General features: G+C 41.1%; 1 protein-coding gene across 2 annotated transcripts in view; it reads left to right on the top strand.

Annotated features, from left to right (window-relative positions):
- LOC126237203 (NFX1-type zinc finger-containing protein 1-like) overlaps positions 1-19,057 on the top strand; it is a 291,063-nt gene that overhangs the window by 147,833 nt on the left and 124,173 nt on the right. For both annotated transcript variants that reach the window (XM_049947084.1, XM_049947083.1), the window contains one exon: positions 10,510-10,699. In XM_049947084.1, the coding sequence (XP_049803041.1) occupies positions 10,510-10,699 (190 nt within the window). The remainder of the gene's footprint in view (positions 1-10,509; positions 10,700-19,057) is intronic.

Raw genomic sequence — 19,057 nt, 5'->3', positions numbered from 1 at the left:
ATAGTGCTTTAACAAATGAGCACCGACAACATGCACTGTGCCCCATAAAAATAGTTTGCCAAATGCTCTAATTGATGTAATTATGCCCATATTCAGAGATTTATCACAGCCAAGTTTATTGGAAAAGTGTTTACATGGGAAAACACAACATCCAAATGAAAGTGTAAATAATTTAATATGGATTAGGATTCCCAAAAGAATGTTTGTACTGATAAAAATATTGCATTTTGGAGTGTATGATGCAGTGGCAACATACAATGAAGGAAACATTATCAAATATGATGTGCTGAACAACCAGGACACAACACCATTTCCACAGTGCGCCTAATTGATGAAGAAAGACTAAGAGGTGCAGGAATAAGAGACAAAAGCTTACAACATGCAGCAAAGTGGAAGAAAAGACCAGTGAAAGGGAAACTAACACTGTAAAAAGAAGAGGATACTGATAATCTATCATATGGAGCAGGAATGTATTAAAAAACTTTGGAAGCAATTTCCCGTAACTTTAAAATTTTCATCTTTGAGAAACATTTTCTCAAAAACTGCTAACAGTATATCAATGAAATTTAGACACAGTATTGTTGACTTCTTTCCCTTCATTTGTATAACAAATTGTAAAAAAAATGTTTTATAATTCAAGAGTTATAGAAGAAAAAGTGCGAAATTTTAGAGAAAAAAAAAGCATCTGTTTAGAAAAATTGTAAAACAAAAACCAATAAATATTTCTTAATGTAGCATTATAACTTTGTAGAGAAATATTCACTGAACATGTAGTCCATATTTCAGAGCAATATGTTTAATGGTTTTAGAAAAAGTGTTGCTTCTATTTGCTAAAATTAACATGGAGGAGATGGATCATTCCGGCCCCCCTTAAGCAGCGATCGGAGTTTGGTTTGGAATGCAGGGATGGGGTTGCTCTGGAAGAGTTTATAGACGGAGCAGTCAGATAATTAGCATAGGCCTTCTGCCAGGTAGTCACTGTGATTCATAACAACAGTAGTGGAACCTATGGAATGGCGGGAATGATGGTGAGGCTAAATTGAAGGTAAGGAATTCTTGGAAGGTGACCAGTGATTGGTTAGTTGGGAACTGATAGGGGGAGGGTTCAGTGTTGGAATTAGGGTGGTTCTGGATGGTGGGATTGGTGGCAAAGAAGTGCTTCCATTGCAGGTATAGGGAGAAGGATAGTAGGTCTTTAACAAGTCCAGCATGGTTAAATTTGGGTGTAGGGCTAAAGGTGAGGCCTTTGAATAGGACTGAAACTTCTGTAGAGCTGTGGATTTTGATGGAAAGGTTAACAACAGTGTTATGAGAATGAGAATGTTTTGGCTCTGCATTTGGTGGAGAGTTGGTAGGGAGCTTTAGAGGACGTGGCCTGTTGAAAAGGTTAGTTAGGCAGGGTTTAGCTGCTATAAGCGATAGACGAGGAGTAACTCTGTGGGTGCGAAAAGGGTTGGATAGTGGTTCCGTGAGATGACAGTAGATTGTCAGCAAGTTAGATAACTTATGGAAGTGGTGTCTGGAATTCTCCTCCAGGTGCTGGAGAGCGGGTGAATCAATTTCAGAGATGTGATGTATGGAGTACGGATTGCAGAGTAGTAGTATCTTCCAGAGGTAGAAGTGGTGGTCCTGGGATTACTTTGCCATGGAGATGTGTTTTTGCAGTAGCAAGTTTATGAGGGCCAGGGATTGGTGGAATCTGAAAAGGTGTAGGTTATTTTGAAAGTAGGGGTGGGATCCGGAGAAAGGAATCTTTCCAGTTAGGCTGTTTGGAGGATTCTGAGGTTTAGGTGGCATTTGAGAAACAGGATCCGAGACTGGGTTTTAGCCAGGGAAAGGATTATTTTCTGAATTGGTGCAGAAAGATGGAGTAAGGGTCCATTTCCTTCCTCACCCCTATGATATACCACACACCCACCTTCTATATGCACCCCAAAATCCACAATCCCAACAATCCTGGATGCCCCATTGTGGCTGGTTATAGTGCCACCTAAGAAAGAATTTCAGCCCTCATTGACCGATAGCTACAACCAATTGCCCATAATCTAACATCCCACTTCAAACACACAAACCACGTCCTTCACTGACTCTCCACCAGCCCCATCCGTTTACCTCCTGGGCTCTACTCTTCATTGCTGACACCACATCCCTATACACCAACATCCCTCATGTCCATGGTATTCACTATTGAACATTACCTTTTCCAATGTCCTTCAGACTCAAAATCCACTTCCTCATTCCTCATACACCTTACTTACTCTATCCTAACCCACAACTACTTCTCATTTGATGGGAAGGTATAGAAACAAATCCCCAGCACAGCCATGGGCTCCTGCATGGCAGCCCCCTATAACAACCATTTTATGGGCCATCTAGATACATTACTATCCTCCCAAAACACCAAAGCCATTGTCTGGTTCAGTTTCTGATGATTACTTCATGATATGGCCTCAGCACCAAGATGCCCTATCTTTGTTCCTCCATAATCTCAACACCTTCTCTCCCATCCGCTTCATGTGGTCCTCCTCCCTAGATCTTGACCTCCACCTCCCTGACGGCTCCATTCGCTCCTCTGTTGTCATTAAACCCACCAGTCACCAAGAATACCTGCACTTTGACAGCTGTCATCCCTTCCACACCAAAAAATCTCTTCCATGTAGCCTGGCTACCTGGGAACAGTGTATCTGCAGTGACAAAAACTCCCTTGGTCAGTTTGCTGAGGGTCTCACCAAGGCCTCCACACACTGGCACTATACCACAGGCCTAGTCCACAACAGATCTCCTGTACCATTTTCCCCAATCCTCCCACCATACCCAAGGACTAGCCACAAAGGAGTGTCCCCTTCATCACCCAGGACCACCCTGGACTGTAACAACTGAACCAAATTTTCGCTGATATTTTGATTACCTATCATTGTTCCCTGAAATGAGGGACATCCTACTCGAGACACTTCCCATCCCTCCTAAATTGGTATTCCATCACCCACCCAACTTCCATAACACCCTAGTCCATTCCTATGCCACTCCCAATCCCAGCCCCTTGTCACAAGGATCATATCCCTTTGGAAGACCAAGGTGCAAAATCTGCACACTCCACCCTTCCAGCACTTCCTATTCCAGCCCTGTCACATGTTTATCCTACCCCATCAGGGGCCGGGCCACCTGTGAAAGCAGCCATGTCATTTATCAGCTTTGCTGCAATCATTCCACTGCTTTTTTTCTTGGTATGAATACCAACCAGCTGTTCACCAGGATGAACGGTCACTGTCAAACTGTTGCCAAACGCAAAGTAGACCGCCTTTTTGCACAACATGCCGATGAATTTAACACACTTGATTTCAGTGGCTGCTTCACTACCTGAGCCGTCTGGATGCTTCCCTGTTCCACTAGCTTCTCTGAACTGCGCAGATTCAAGTTACCCTTGCAACACATTCTCCGCTCCCATAGTTATCCCAGCCTCACCCTACAGTAACATACTGTTCCATGCCCTTCACCCAACAGTTTCCATCCCTTCTTGTCCTATCATCTTCTCCCTATTGTCATCTCCCACCCTGTTTATCTGAAGCCCTCTGCCAACACATCCACTCACCTTTCCCTGCTTCTCTCCTCTTTTGTCCTTTTTTTGCCCACCTCCTCATCCCATAACTCCCAACACTGTGACTGTTGGCGGTTTAGTTCCTGCACACTCCAACAGACACCATTCATCTCTGTCACTACCTGTACACTACTATCCCTTACCCTTACCCTCCTCCATCCTGTCCAGACTACTGCTTGCATCCCGTGTGATGCTGCATTCTGGTCCGAAATGCTGGAGTTGGCAGTCTTGTGTGCTTTCTTTTGTGTGTGTGTGTGTGTTTTACTAATGAAGGCTGTGACCAAAAGCTGTATTTGAGCGTCTTTTAAATTGTGCCTGTCTGCAACTTTCCAGATAAAGTGTAAATTACAGGTATAATAAATCTAATAATCTTGGGTTTGAGTCCTGTTCAGTCCTAGCTTTTGTCTGCCACTTATCATTTATTTCACTTCTGGCAGTGTTTGTTGAAGTCAAAAATGCTGAATAGAACCTGTCTTGGAGTCCACATTAAAGTGGAGATCCCACTATAACTGGCTGGGTAAGTTAGTTCAAAGGAAAGGAAGGGAATATAGCACACACAGGGCCAGTTTAAGAACATTTTCCCCTCAAGTGCCATATCGTTGCCTCCTCCCCCCCCCCCCTTTCCTCTCTCCTTCAAACATAAGTTGCTTTTTCTTTGGCTCTTGATAAAACTATTAAAAATAAATCTAAATCATTGTGAAAATAGCTTATTTTTTCTTTTAAAACAAGTACTATTTGGACATTGTTCTGTAGCACAAACAAATTTATAAATTTCGTACTGTTGCTAAATATTAAGAGAAGAAACAACTAATCTCCATTTAAGATAATTCCTGAGATCTTGAAAGTCTTTAGTGGAGAAAACATCTTTTATTATGTATGTGGTGTGGATCACAATTAATACTGAAAACTGACACTGTGAAAGTACACAAGAACAGAAACAAAAATGTTCCGGTAAAGATGGGACCACAAACAAGTTGTGATTTCAGTTGCCTTAGACTACAGTTTTGTGTGCGAGTTGCATTTGTGTGTGTGTGTGTGTGTGTGTGTGTGTGTGTGTGTGAGCGTGTCGCTTATTGTTGACAAAGACCTTAACGCTGAAAGCTTTAATTCTGAGAGTCCTTCTTTTATTGTGCCTATCTTCAAGTGTAAATTGTTGTTGCCTTTCACAAGTGTTATAGTTGTGTGCACATAACCCTACATAAAATGGTAATATCAGGAGTTTCATTTATTTGCTTTTAAGTACTTGTGCACTGTGTGCTCGTGTATGATTTGTTGCCAGAGCTCTGAACAGTATATCCATTTCAATGTTCATTGTTGCAGTGTTTACATCAGGACCTGTTTAATAGGAAAAAATCATACTTTCATTCGTTGTTTTATACTCGTCTGATACAGGTTTCTTGATATAATGAGGTACCTTGTACTTTTGTGAAATCGTGCATCATTTACAGAGTTGTAAAAAGTCCATGGGGATCAGTGTGCATGCTTACTTTAAGGTCGAAAAAGAACGGGACGTGAGGAGTTCCATATAACAACTACTAAAGAGAACTTTTGAATGTCTCTGTGTTACTGAAAGTACAGTTAAGTGAATTTTGTAAGAAAGCAGAGAAACTTCATGTCTTGTATTAAAATTCTGCCAGGTGACAGAAGTTTGCATTGAGTGAGTCATAAGAAGGAAATCCACGACTTGAGTGTGGAAAATTGATTTCCATCAGTAGCAACTGTATTGAAAATGTTGAAGGTTGAATGAACACCCCAAAACTCTATTAAGACAAGTGAGAAAACGTGTATTACAACTGCCATTTTTAATGTAATTAAAAAAAGCGGTGCCTCGGGAGAAGTTGAAAGCTTTAACAAGGTCAAACATGAAATTCTTAAAGGTGACTCAAATAGCCAAATGTGCTTTTTTAAAATAAAATAAAAAAAAAACAAGTGAGTACACTAGCCCAAACATAATTACATTTAAAGCCCCCTCACCAGGTGTACTCAATAAAACAGAAAGACTTGGCAATAGAGGCCAAAAGCAAAAACAAAAACAAATTACGCCCAAGAGGGAGGCTTAGAATAGCGTTGCTAGATTGACATGAACACACCAAAGGCACACTAAAAAAGCAATATGGGCATATGTTGAAGTAAAGAAGAAAGTGGTGCATCATTACATGGCCTATGGGCAAGCTGGCAGATAATATTCCAAGAACTGTGCAAACACTCCACTGTCCAGATCTGAGGAACACCACCAATGCATGAGGATAATTGTGGCGGTCACCCAGTCTTAATAGGTCCAGGAGCAGCAAGGCTTCATCCTCCGGATAAACCAGCACCAACAGCAAAGTCTGGAAAACAGAAGTTGCTGCAGGTCGCACATCTTTTGGTCTTGGCGTGTCCCCAGCTACAGTGCAGGAACATCGGCATGTTTTTGCTCTTTCTTCTTACTCGCCCAGCGAGCTCCAAACAAGAGCCCTTCCACACTGAGTGCCTCGTAGCCACAACAGACTGCCAGCAACCTCTTTCAGCCACCAGAAATCTCTCCCGCATACTGTCCCATCCTGCTCTGTCTGAAGAAACCAAAGAGACCCTCATATCGCAGCACCACAGACATACTCATGAGTTGGGTGCGAGGTATGGACCTGGCAGCATGGCTCAGTTGTCCCCTTGTCATCTAAAAATGTGTTATTCAGACAACACAAAATAAAAGTAAACACTTCCATGATTCCATCAAGGTTCTACACATTGATATTTGTCGTGACGTAACCAGAATACGAGCCCCTATAGCATCAGTGCAAATTCTGAAGGTGTTGTGTCAATTACTCACAAATGTGGGCTCTATATCAACATATAAATGCTTTAAAAAAAGTCCGTACCACTGCTGGGGACCCCTCCTTGTTAGAAGTATCTCTCACTGCTTTGGCTTATTTTGAATATTTTAATCCCCTGTTTCATGATATTATCTTTTGGGGCACAGCACCTAAAGTAAATAAAATATCTATTCAACAGAAGTCAGCGGTAAGTATAACTCTTAGAGTAGATAACTTATTACAGAGCTCTCTTTAAGGATATTGGACTACTCAGTCCCGGTAAGTATAACTCTTAGAGTAGATAACTACACTTATTACAGAGCTCTCTTTAAGGATATTGGACTACTCAGTCCCACTTCCAAGTACATTTACTGCGTCATGGCTTTTGTTGTAGCTAATGAAAATCTATATCAGCTGAAACTGTACTATAAATGAAATTATGGGGCATATGTCATGCAAATACACTATTTCTGCAACATTGATACTGCAAAGTAAAAGACTTAAAAATAGAAACTGTAGTTGTTATACTATGTGACAAGATAGTGTGACACAGAAGAGGCTGGAAATGGCAGCAGAGTGGCTAGAAGCAAATGGGCCAATAGATTTAGTGGCCGAACAGTAAACAGAAAATTATAGATTGGTGTGGGTATCAGCAATCCAGTGACAAGCAGAAATGTTGCAAGAACATTGCATTGAATCATGAAAGGCAATAGCATGCAGTTCAGAAATTAGTCTGAAGTACATGTCATTGTCAGTCAAACGTAGAATATCCAAAGAACAATCCCAAGCAAGACAGTGAGACATAGCCAGGTATGTTCAAAGGTACTGAATGGTGCACGATATACAGTTTCATACAATACTGGAGGGTGGATCATATGCTGTAGGTTTGGACAGCTCTAGGATCTATGATTTATTGTTGATGTTGACATCAGTGTCATACAATAGTGAAGTTCTTGTGACAATGTATGAGAAATCTGAAGAAGTTCAAGGAGAGCTTTTTGCTGTCCATGAAGAACTTTTGAAGTTTATCTGGACAGTGAAAAGCTTTGCATTCTTTGTTGAATACACCAGACCAAAATGTGTACCTATTGATACATCTAAATTCCTGAAATAAGTGGGCTATGAAATGTAATTGAAGCTAATTCATGCAAGGAAATTTTCAATGAAAACTGTTTTTGATAGGACTATAAGTAACACAGCATTAATGGAAAAAGCAGAGTTGAAACCTTCAAGCTCACATACTTAGACAAGGATATTTTAAATAATAGGCTTAGTGTTTTTAATTTCCTTTTAATATTTTTGTTCTTGTGTGTGTGTGTGTGTGTGTGTGTGTGTGTGTGTGAGAGAGAGAGAGAGAGAGAGAGAGATGTAAGCAGTGTTGTTATACGAGTAGGAAATGCAAATGTATGACCTGTGAGAGTGGAAAATAACAGCTATCAAAATAAGCTGCTACAGGATATGAAATCAACTAGCATAGTTGTGCTTGACCTAATGAGAAACCTGAGAGATTTTACTTAGAATAAATTAAAAACTTGCTCCTCTTTTAGCAGTGTAGAAAGTTCATTGAGCAAATGTGCACAATCATAGCACTGTATTCTTGGAATCAATCTGTTGCAGAATTTTATAGCATGTCTTACACGAATGTAATAAACATGACCTTCCTGAAGGAGAAAAAAGTGCCTCTATAGCAGTCACCTTGGTGGTTGCTGTGTTCAATTAAAAGACTTAGAACACAATAGTAACAGGTGCCCAGTCAATGCTGTGTTACTTAACTTCAGGAAGGTGTTCCACACTATTCCAGATGCTTTGTTGTTGAATAGAACATGAGCTTATATAATATTAGATCAGCTGTGTGGTTGAGTAGAAGTAGTAAATAGGACACAGCATGTCATTTTTAAAAGAGAAATATCTTCCGTTTATCTAGCTGATTCTGAAAGTCCATGCACTTGCTGTTGCATTTGCACATTGTCTGATTTACAGTAATGAAACATTGACACTAAGCAGTTCAGACTAGAAGAGAAAAGAAACTTTTGAAGTGCAGTACTGCAGAAGAATACTGAAGTTTAATAGGGTAGATATAATAGCTAATGGAAAGGTACTGAATCGGATTAGGGAAAAAAGAAATTTATGGTGGGGGGGTACCCTACTGAAAAAGGGATGAGTTGAGACAACACATCACGAGGGCATCAAGCATCAAGGGATTATCAGTTCGGTAATGGAGAAAGTTATTTGGGTGGGTGGGGGAGGGGGGGGGGGTGATAAAAATCGTGAATGTAGACCGAAGTTTGAATACAATCAGCAGATTCATATGGATATATGTTGTCATAGTTGTGCAGGGATGAGGAAACTTGCACAGGATAGCCTAGCATGGGGAGCTGTGTCAAACTAGCCTTCAGATTGAAGACGATAACAGCAACACACCTAATGTATGAGAACACAAAGAAAAGCGATTAAGTGTAGTTGTGAACATTTAAAAATGAAGAATTTAGTTTGGTAATGGGCAATGATACTTTTATGTGACTAGCATCCAGTAATTGATGTACAGTGTTTCCATAGGAAATTTATTTATCTTGTAGCTTTGTTCATGTAAATAAGTTCTAGTTTTGTTTCTTTAGATCAAAAATGTTTATTATTATTTCATCCATATCTTGTGTTAAATATGCAGTATACCACCAGGTTGAAAGAAATGGAAGCTTGTGTTTATAGAGATGGAAAAAATTTACAGTGTGGTAGAGCTTATAAAGATTTCTACATCTACATCCATACTCCGCAAGCCACCTGACGGTGTGTGGCGGAGGGTACCCTGAGTACCTCTATCGGTTCTCGCTTCTATTCCAGTCGCGTATTGTTCGTGGAAAGAAGGATTGTCGGTATGCTTCTGTGTGGGCTCTAATCTCTCTGATTTTATCCTCATGGTCTCTTCGCGAGATATACGTAGGAGGGAGCAATATACTGCTTGACTCTTCAGTGAAGGTATGTTCTCGAAACTTTAACAAAAGCCCGTACCTAGCTACTGAGCGTCTCTCCTGCAGAGTCTTCCACTGGAGTTTATCTATCATCTCCGTAACGCTTTTGCGATTACTAAATGATCCTGTAATGAAGCGCGCTGCTCTCCGTTGGATCTTCTCTATTTAAAACATTCCAGTAAGCTGTCATTTAGAGTTTTATTCCAGAGACATATGCATCTATACTAACAATCAATTCTGAGTAGTGCTAATCTCTCCACACTGATAATTGTGGAAATTACACTTATCACCAGTAATATTCTCAGACCAAGACCCAATCATAAAGCAATAGCAGCAGTCAATAATCCCGAGCATAACTAGCTCCTTCTTCTAGCACTTGTTGGCTGGTTTGTGGAAAGGGACCAAACAGCGTCATTGGTCCCACTAGCATTTGTAAAATGTTAGGAGAGTGGTAACTTTTGAGGTAATAGTCTCCGTAACATTACCAATACAAACAATCTTCCATTAGCAACTATCACCAGTATTTATTGTTTTAGGGTTGCACCTATATTAAAGTTATGACAATTTTTTAATTAATTGTGTTGGTTTCTGTATTTGGAGTTCTGCTCTTTTCAGATGACAACGTTGCTGTCATAAAAAAATGAAGTTTTATGTACGTACATGGCAAATCATTTATGGATATCAATTAATGGACTAGTATGCAGTCCTGATCTTAGTTTATGTTCAGTATTGTGTGTTGTTGATCTTTCTGCTTTTTATTTGTATTTATGTCATAGAGGAAAAATTGGTAGACATAGATGGGAAGAGTGAGGTTATATTAACCTTCCAGACAATGTTCTTCTTCAAAGCTAACAAAGGAACATACACATACAGCAAAATTGCACCTACACAGAGACCCAAGGGGATACCTTGGTGGAAAATAGTGGTACAAATAGTAACCAGGGTTTGCAAAATTAACCATAATTAATGGTTTTATGATAGTGAAGTTTTAAATTTAAGCGACATTTTTGCATGGAAAAGTAAATTTCCCTCTGAACTAAAAAGAAATACTGTACAAAATAGCTATGTTATAAAATAAGTTTATTTTAGGATAAACTAGTATAATGTATAAGGGAAATTGATGGTGTTTGCTCACTGCCACTGCTTAAATTTTCAGCTGAAAAGGGAATCTGGTGCTCTGCCAAATGTTCGAATAACAGTTGTAGATAATTTTCAAGGTGAAGAAAACAAAATAATTTTACTGTCATTGGTACGGAGCAATGAAGACGCCAACATTGGTTTTCTGAAAGTTGAAAATAGAGTATGTGTAGCTCTCTCACGAGCTAAAGAAGGCTTTTACATAATTGGTAAGTCCTGTTTTTTATAAAACATTTTACTCATTTGAACACATGAAGAATGACTATTCAGTTTGCAAACATTCCCCCAGGCTTTGGGAGTTTGCAAGGTAGGAGATAATGAGTTTGCAAGGTAGGAGATAATGTTAGAAGTAAAGCTCTGAGGGCAGGTCGTAAGCCAAGCTTGGACAGCTCAGTTGCTAGAGCACTTGCCCACAAAAGGCAAAGGTTCCAGATTCAAGTCCCAGTCTGACACTCAGTTGTAGTCTACCAGTAAGTTTTAGATCAGCCCACACTCCAGTGCAGAGTGAATATTCATTCTGAAAGCCATTATACAAGGGTAATCCAGATTTCATTGTAAGCTGTTTGGACTTCAACCGCATATGTAACAGCACACTGTCGAAGAAAATATTGGCCTCTATCCGATCTACAAGGGTAATCCCAAAAGTAAGGTCTCCTATTTTTTTTATAAGTATGTAGACCTGTTTATTTCTACAGTGGTTTACATCAGTTTACAGCTTGAACATTTAGCTATTTTTTGACATAATCACCATTTCTGACGATGCATTTATCTAGATGCTGTGGCAGTTTTTGTATGCCAATGTCTTACCAGCTCGCCACCATGCTGTTCAGAAAGTTATGAACCTCTTCTTTCACCTCGTCGTCGGAGCTGAATCGCTGGGACCACAGTTAATGCTGTCAGGTACTGTGAGACTCTGAAAAAACTCAAACAGGTAATTCAGAACCGGAGAAGGGGGATGTTGAGCAAGGGCGTACACATTCTCCATGACAACGCTCGCGCACACATCGCTCGGCAAACTGTTTCTCTCCTGCAGCAGTTTCAGTGGAACATAATTACCCACCCACCATATAATCCTGACTTGGCGCCCAGTGACTATGGCGGCGAGCTGGTATGACATGGACATACAAAAACTGCCACAGCGTCTACAAAAATGCATCGGCGGGAATGGTGATTATGTCGAAAAATAGCTAAATGTTGAAGCTGTAAACTGATGTAAACCATTGTAGAAATGAACAGGTCTATATACTTATTTAATAATAGGAGACCTTACTTTTAGGATTACCCTTGTATGTTTAAACAGACAGTAGAGTTGAATCCAAATTATCTGATGCATTCTGGAGTAGTGGCTGATGAGGCAGTGTTCCACTTTGTTTTTGCACCTCTTAAATTCACTCTTGTTATCAAAATACTTTTAAGGGCTGTATGTATTGACAAGTAAGTGTCTGAATCCTAGGTCTCTGGAAGAGGCTTATTCTAGAAGTGCAGTTATGAATTTTCTGCAGTATTCTTAGTGTGCTCTTCTGCTAAATGAATATTTTTTTTACCCTAGTTGCATTGCCACAGAAGATATGCAATAGGGGAGACTGAGTGAAAATATGCAATGTCTGCCATAATTCCCATCTGTAGGTGAACACAACAGTCAGCAGAACTGAATTTTCTGGTTAACTTACCCATTTTCTGGTACTATTTCAGTTTATTATCCATTTAGATGCCCAAGAACCTCATGCACAGAGCTTCATTTAGTGTGCACCCATTAATCTCTACTTCTAGTTGCACCATGTCATTTTATTTGTTTGGAAAGGCAAAATATGAGTTTTCATAAGACTAATGAATCAGTTTTATGGCTGTTCCATTATTTTCCTGCTCAAGTCTGGGAGTGACGTGTTTCTGTCTATTAATATTCTTGTGTCATCAGTAAACATTGGTTTGCAAATATTCCTCTCATATCCCAGGCAGTCGGCCTCATCAGGAAAGAGGGAAGGAGAGGGAAAGACGAAAGGATGTGGGTTTTAAGGGAGAGGGTAAGGAGTCATTCCAATCCCGGGAGCGGAAAGACTTACCTTAGGGGGAAGAAAGGACGGGTATACAGTCGCACACACACACATATACAGACACAAGCAGACATATTTAAAGACAAAGAGTTTGGGCAGAGATGTCAGTCGAGGCAGAAGTGCAGAGGCAAAGATGTTGTTGAATGACAGGTGAGGTATAAGTGGCGGCAACTTGAAATTAGCGGAGATTGAGGCCTGGTGGATAACGGGAAGAGAGGATATATTGAAGAGCAAGTTCCCATCTCCGGAGTTCGGTTAGGTTGGTGTAAGTGGGAAGTATCCAGATAACCCGGGCGGTGTAACACTGTGCCAAGATGTGCTGGCCGTGCACCAAGGCATGTTTAGCCATAGGGTGATCCTCATTACCAACAAACACTGTCTGCCTGTGTCCATTCATGCGAATGGACAGTTTGTTGCTGGTCATTCCCACATGGAATGCATCACAGTGTAGGCAGGTCAGTTGGTAGATCACATGGGTGCTTTCACACGTGGCTCTGCCTTTGATCGTGTACACCTTCCGGGTTACAGGACTGGAGTAGGTGGTGGTGGGAGGGTGCATGGGACAGGTTTTACACCGGGGGCGGTTACAAGGGTAGGAACCAGAGGGTAGGGGATTTCATAGGGATGAACTAAGAGGTTACGAAGGTTAGGTGGACGGCGGAAAGACACTCTTGGTGGAGTGGAGAGGATTTCATGAAGGATGGATCTCATTTCAGGGCAGGATTTGAGGAAGTCGTATCCCTGCTGGAGAGCCACATTCAGAATCTGATCCAGTCCCGGAAAGTATCCTGTCACAAGTGGGCACTTTTGTGGTTCTTCTGTGGGAGGTTCTGGGTTTGAGAGGATGAGGAAGTGGCTCTGGTTATTTGCTTCTGTACCAGGTCGGGAGGGTGGTTGCGGGATGCGAAAGCTGTTGTCAGGTTGTTGGTGTAATGCTTCAGGGATTCCGGACTGGAGCAGATTCGTTTGCCACGAAGACCTAGGCTGTAGGGAAGGGACCGTTTGGTGTGGAATGGGTGGCAGCTGTCGTAATGGAGGTACTGTTGCTTGTTGGTGGGTTTGATGTGGACGGACGTGTGAAGCTGGCCATTGGACAGGTGGAGGTCAACATCAAGGAAAGTGGCATGGGATTTGGAGTAGGACCAGGTGAAACTGATGGAACCAAAGGAGTTGAGGTTGGAGTGGAAATTCTGGAGTTCTTCTTCACTGTGAGTCCAGATCATGAAGATGTCATCAATAAATCTGTACCAAACTTTGGGTTGGCAGGCCTGGGTAACCAAGAAGGCTTCCTCTAAGCGACCCATGAATAGGTTGGCGTACGAAGGGGCCATCCTGGTACCCATGGCTGTTCCCTTTAATTGTTGGTATGTCTGGCCTTCAAAAGTGAAGAAGTTGTGGGTCAGGATGAAGCTGGCTAAGGTAATGAGGAAAGAGGTTTTAGGTAGGGTGGCAGGTGATGGCATGAAAGGAAGTGCTCCATCGCAGCGAGGCCCTGGACGTGCGGGATATTTGTGTATAAGGAAGTGGCATCAATGGTTACAAGGATGGTTTCTGGGGGTAACGGATTGAGTAAGGGTTCCAGGCGTTCGAGAAAGTGGTTGGTGTATTTGATGAAGGATGGGAGACTGCACGTAATGGGTTGAAGGTGTTGATCTACATAGGCAGAGATACGTTCCGTGGGGGCTTGGTAACCAGTTACAATGGGGCGGCCGGGATATTTGGTTTGTGAATTTTAGGAAGAAGGTAGAAGGTAGGGGTGCGGGGTGTCGGTGGGGTCAGGAGGTTTATGGAGTCAGGTGAAAGGTTTTGTAGGGGGCCTAAGGTTCTGAGGATTCCTGGAAGCTCCGCCTGGACATCAGGAATGGGATTACCTTGGCAAACTTTGTATGTGGTGTTGTCTGAAAGCTGACGCAGTCCCTCAGCCACATACTCCCGACGATCAAGTACCACGGTCGTGGATCCCTTGTCCGCCGGAAGAATGACGATGGACCGGTCAGCCTTCAGATCACGGATAGCCTGGGCTTCAGCAGTGGTTATGTTGGGAGTAGGATTAAGGTTTTTTAAGAAGGATTGAGAGGCAAGGATGGAAGTCAGAAATTCCTGGAAGGTTTGGAGAGGGTGATTTTGAGGAAGAGGAGGTGGGTCCCGCTGTGACGGAGGACGGAACTGTTCCAGGCAGGGTTCAATTTGGATAGTGTCTTGGGGAGTTGGATCATTAGGATCATTTTTCTTCGTGGCAAAGTGATACTTCCAGCAGAGAGTATGAGTGTAGGACAGTAAATCTTTGACGAGGGCTGTTAGGTTGAATCTGGGAGTGGGGCTGAAGGTTAGGCCTTTGGATAGGACAGAGGTTTCGGATTGGGAGAGAGGTTTGGAGGAAAGGTTAAATACTGAATTAGGGTGTTGTGGTGCCAGATTGTGTTGATTGGAATTTTGAGGTTTTGGAGGGAGTGGAGCTGGAAGTGGGAGACTGAGTAGATGGGAGAGACTGGGTTTGTGTGCAATGAGAGGTGTTGAGGTTTGCTGGAAAGGTTGTGAAGGGTGAGTGAGTTGCCTTTCCAGAGGTGGGAAACCAGGAGATTGGATAGTTTTTTGAGGTGAAGGGTGGCATGCTGTTCTAATTTGCGGTTGGCCTGTAGGAGGATGCTCTGAATAGCCGGTGTGGATGTGGGAGAGGAAAGATTGAGGACTTTTATTAAGGATAGGAGTTGACGGGTGTGTTCATTGGCTGAGTTGATGTGTAGGTGAAGGATTAGGTGGGTGAGGCAATGGATTGTTCAGTTTGGAACTGGTATAGGGACTGATGGAAAGAAGGGTTGCAGCCAGAGATGGGAACTTTAAGTGTGAGGCCTTTGGGGGTAATGCCAAATGTCAGACAAGCCTGAGAAAATAAAATATGCGAGCGTAATCTGGCTAGGGTGAAGGCATGTTTGCGGAGGGAATGTAAATAAAACTTAATGGTGTCGTTGTGAGGGTGACATGGTATTAGAAGGTGGGAAGTGTAACATGAGGTAGAAATGAAAATGAAAGATAAAAATATATGGGGAGAGATAAGGGTGAACTAGAAAGTAACTGGAGATCTGGTATGAAAAAAGGCGAAAAAGTGTTGGTTAAGTTGATCCTGTGGTGAACTTGGGTTGGTAGACAGCGATGTGCATGAAGGTTAGGTGGTTGTGTTGCCGCTAAAACACGTTAAAGGACGGAGAAATTCGGGTAAATTTCGAAAAAACGTGTAAATGTATTGGAAGGAGTGGTGTTGTGGTGAAAGATTACGAAAATGGGGCTAACAATTGTCTGACGAAGAAATAATGACGTTAAAACCTGTGGGGAGCGGCTAAAAATGATCAGTGATGTGCGAACAACGGAAGTGGAAATAAAGTGAAAGTTATTAGAACTAGCCGAAATGGTTGTTTAATACGTGAAAGCAGCTGTTATTGAACTAAAAACGGTGGATTTTATAGCAGCGGTAGTGTTGAAAGCGGAAAATAAAAATTTTTTTGGTTATGGTTTGGAAGTGGGTTACGTATTATTGAGTATATATAAGCGGGATAAAATTGTATTACGGTAAAAAGGTGAATACAAACTGAGACTACTGGTAAAAACAGAAAGAGAAAATAAAGAGAAAATAAGACGACAGGAAAGATTTCGAAATGCAACAGCGACAATAACAAACGTAATTGTTGGGTTCAAAGTATTCTATGTGGGAATGACCAGCAACAAACTGTCCATTCGCATGAATGGACACAGGCAGACAGTGTTTGTTGGTAATGAGGATCACCCTGTGGCTAAACATGCCTTGGTGCACGGCCAGCACATCTTGGCACAGTGTTACACCGTCCGGGTAATCTGGATACTTCCCACTAACACCAACCTGTCAGAACTCCGGAGATGGGAACTTGCCCTTCAGTATATCCTCTCCTCTCGTTATCCGCCAGGCCTCAACCTCCGCTAATTTCAAGTTGCCGCCGCTCATACCTCACCTGTCTTTCAACATCTTTGCCTCTGTACTTCCGCCTCGACTGACATCTCTGCCCGAACTCTTTACCTTTGCTTGTGTCTGTGTATGTGCGGATGGATATGTGTGTGTGCGAGTATATACCTGTCCTTTTTTCCCCCAAGGTAAGTCTTTCCGCTCCCGGGATTGGAATGACTCCTTACCCTTTCCCTTAAAACCCACTTCCTTTCATCTTCCCCTCTTTCCTGATGAAGCAACCGTTTGTTGCGAAAGCTAGAATTTTGTGTGTATGTTTGTGTTTGTTTGTGTGTCTATCGACCTGCCAGCGCTTTTGTTTGGTAAGTCTCATCATCTTTCTTTTTAGATATATATATATTTTTTCCACGTGGAATGTTTCCCTCTGTTATATATATATATATATATATATATATATATATATATATATGATGATGTGACTTACCGAACGAAAGCGCTGGCAGGTCGATAGACACACAAACACACACAAAATTCAAGCTTTCGCAACAAACGGTTGCTTCGTCAGGAAAGAGGGGAAGATGAAAGGAAGTGGGTTTTAAGGGAGAGGGTAAGGAGTCATTGCAATCCCGGGAGCGGAAAGACTTACCTTAGGGGGGAAAAAGGACGGGTATACACTCACACACACACACACACACACACACACACATATCCATCCACACATATACAGACACAAGCAGACATCTCACAAGCAGACGTGTCTGTCGACCTGCCAGCACTTTCATTTGGTAAGTCACATCATCTTTGTTTATATATATATATATATAGAGAGAGAGAGAGAGATAGATTTAAGCAAATGCAAGCATTGCCTGCATGGCGGACAGGGACCATTTTAAGTTATGTGCGGAACATGGCTGCAGTTCACATATTATTTGACCTGTGGATCAAAGATACAGTTCCTAGGTCTTGGGATTAATACTCCATTTCTTAGGGAAAAAGAGAGAGATGAGTTGGGGAAGATTAAAAGGAAGGACATGTTCAGACCCCAGAATGGGGAGAGACCCAGCTTCAGTGAGTCTGAGGAGAAAAAAAGATGAAAGGTTAGGTGTCGGACATAATAGGTCAGAGCTCTGAACAGCAGTTAGAACTGTTGGTTTCAAAAGCAAAGATGTGTATCACTTTTACTTTTATATGTTTAGTGGCAGTATTAAATGTCTCCCCTCCTGAAGGTAAATTGTGGCCAGAATATCATTATATTATTCCCACAGATTGAGGATGCCTGCATCTGTCAAGCAAAACCAGTCAAAATAAATCAAATAATACACAACCAATGTCTGTGTTCAGTACGTTATTTATCATATTTAAGATTTACTACTCATTACAAAAATTTTTGTTCATGTGGTATCATTTAATAATATAATATGTCTTTTTCTGTGTGTGGTGTGTGACTGGCTTCATACAAGGAGAATGCCTTTGCCATAAAATTTTAGTTTCCCTATTGCAGTATTACAATTTTTACAAGCCCAAACAAGAAAATAAATGTATAAACAGTAGCGAATGCTGTCTCTCTGATTTTGATGCACAGTTGTTAGGATAAATGTAATAGTGTTCTACTCAGTGGCAATCTGAATAATTAATGACTGCAGGTATAATGTTTTTGGTAATGATTAACATGAGATGACCTGGGATGAAATTCATAAGTAACCAATTGCTGACATAAAATTTAATTTATTCCATTGTAAATTCATATCATTATCCTAAAATATCTTTCTACATAAGATAATCAGAAAGTAGGTTAAATAGCCACATAAAAGAATGGGAGAATTAAAAGAGTCTTTTGAAAAAGGGGAAATGTTATTGTTGGCAAGAATAAGTTAAAATCTTGCAATAGCGGCACTCTACAAGAACCACTCAAAATTACTAAGAAAAGTTGCGAAAAAAGCAGGGAACATTCACATCATGTCAGAAATCAGTAATTCTGATGCCAGTCTGTGTGGAATGTAGCAAAACAAGAAAGAGGACAATGGGCCACAGAGCAGGGTAATTTCACTGTTTGTTCAAATGGAAGGGCTGTAAATGATCAATCGCAGGATAAATGATCAGTCACAGGTAACAGACATGTTTAATAATCATGTGTTAAATGTAGTACAAAAAATAGGGATATGCAGTTCAGAAGAAAAAACAGAAAAGTTTGTTAAAAAAGTGATACACATAAAATCAATTAAATGTATGTTTCAGCCACGTCTCCTTCTGAAATTAAGTCACATATTCTCTCAAAAATAAAAGCTCATCTGGATTTGATAGAGTACTAAAGCAATGTTCTCATATAATGAATGCAGTCTCTTCTGAAATATGTAATGCATCACTCACACGGGATATTTCCCCAGAGATATTAAGATATGCTATTGTTATACCCCTTTAAATAAACATGATAGGAGAGATTCCTCAGTAAATTACAGATTGGATTTCAAGAGAGTTACTGAACAGAGAATCATATTTACATGTTCATAAGCATTAAATAGTGAAATAACACCGCCTGTTATTTTCTGCGACCTATCTAAGGCATCTGACTCTGTTAATCACAATAT

The sequence above is a fragment of the Schistocerca nitens genome, chromosome 2 (genome assembly GCF_023898315.1).
Source record: "Schistocerca nitens isolate TAMUIC-IGC-003100 chromosome 2, iqSchNite1.1, whole genome shotgun sequence".
NCBI lineage: Eukaryota > Metazoa > Arthropoda > Insecta > Orthoptera > Acrididae > Schistocerca > Schistocerca nitens.
This window is presented reverse-complemented; position numbering and strand designations above follow the sequence as displayed.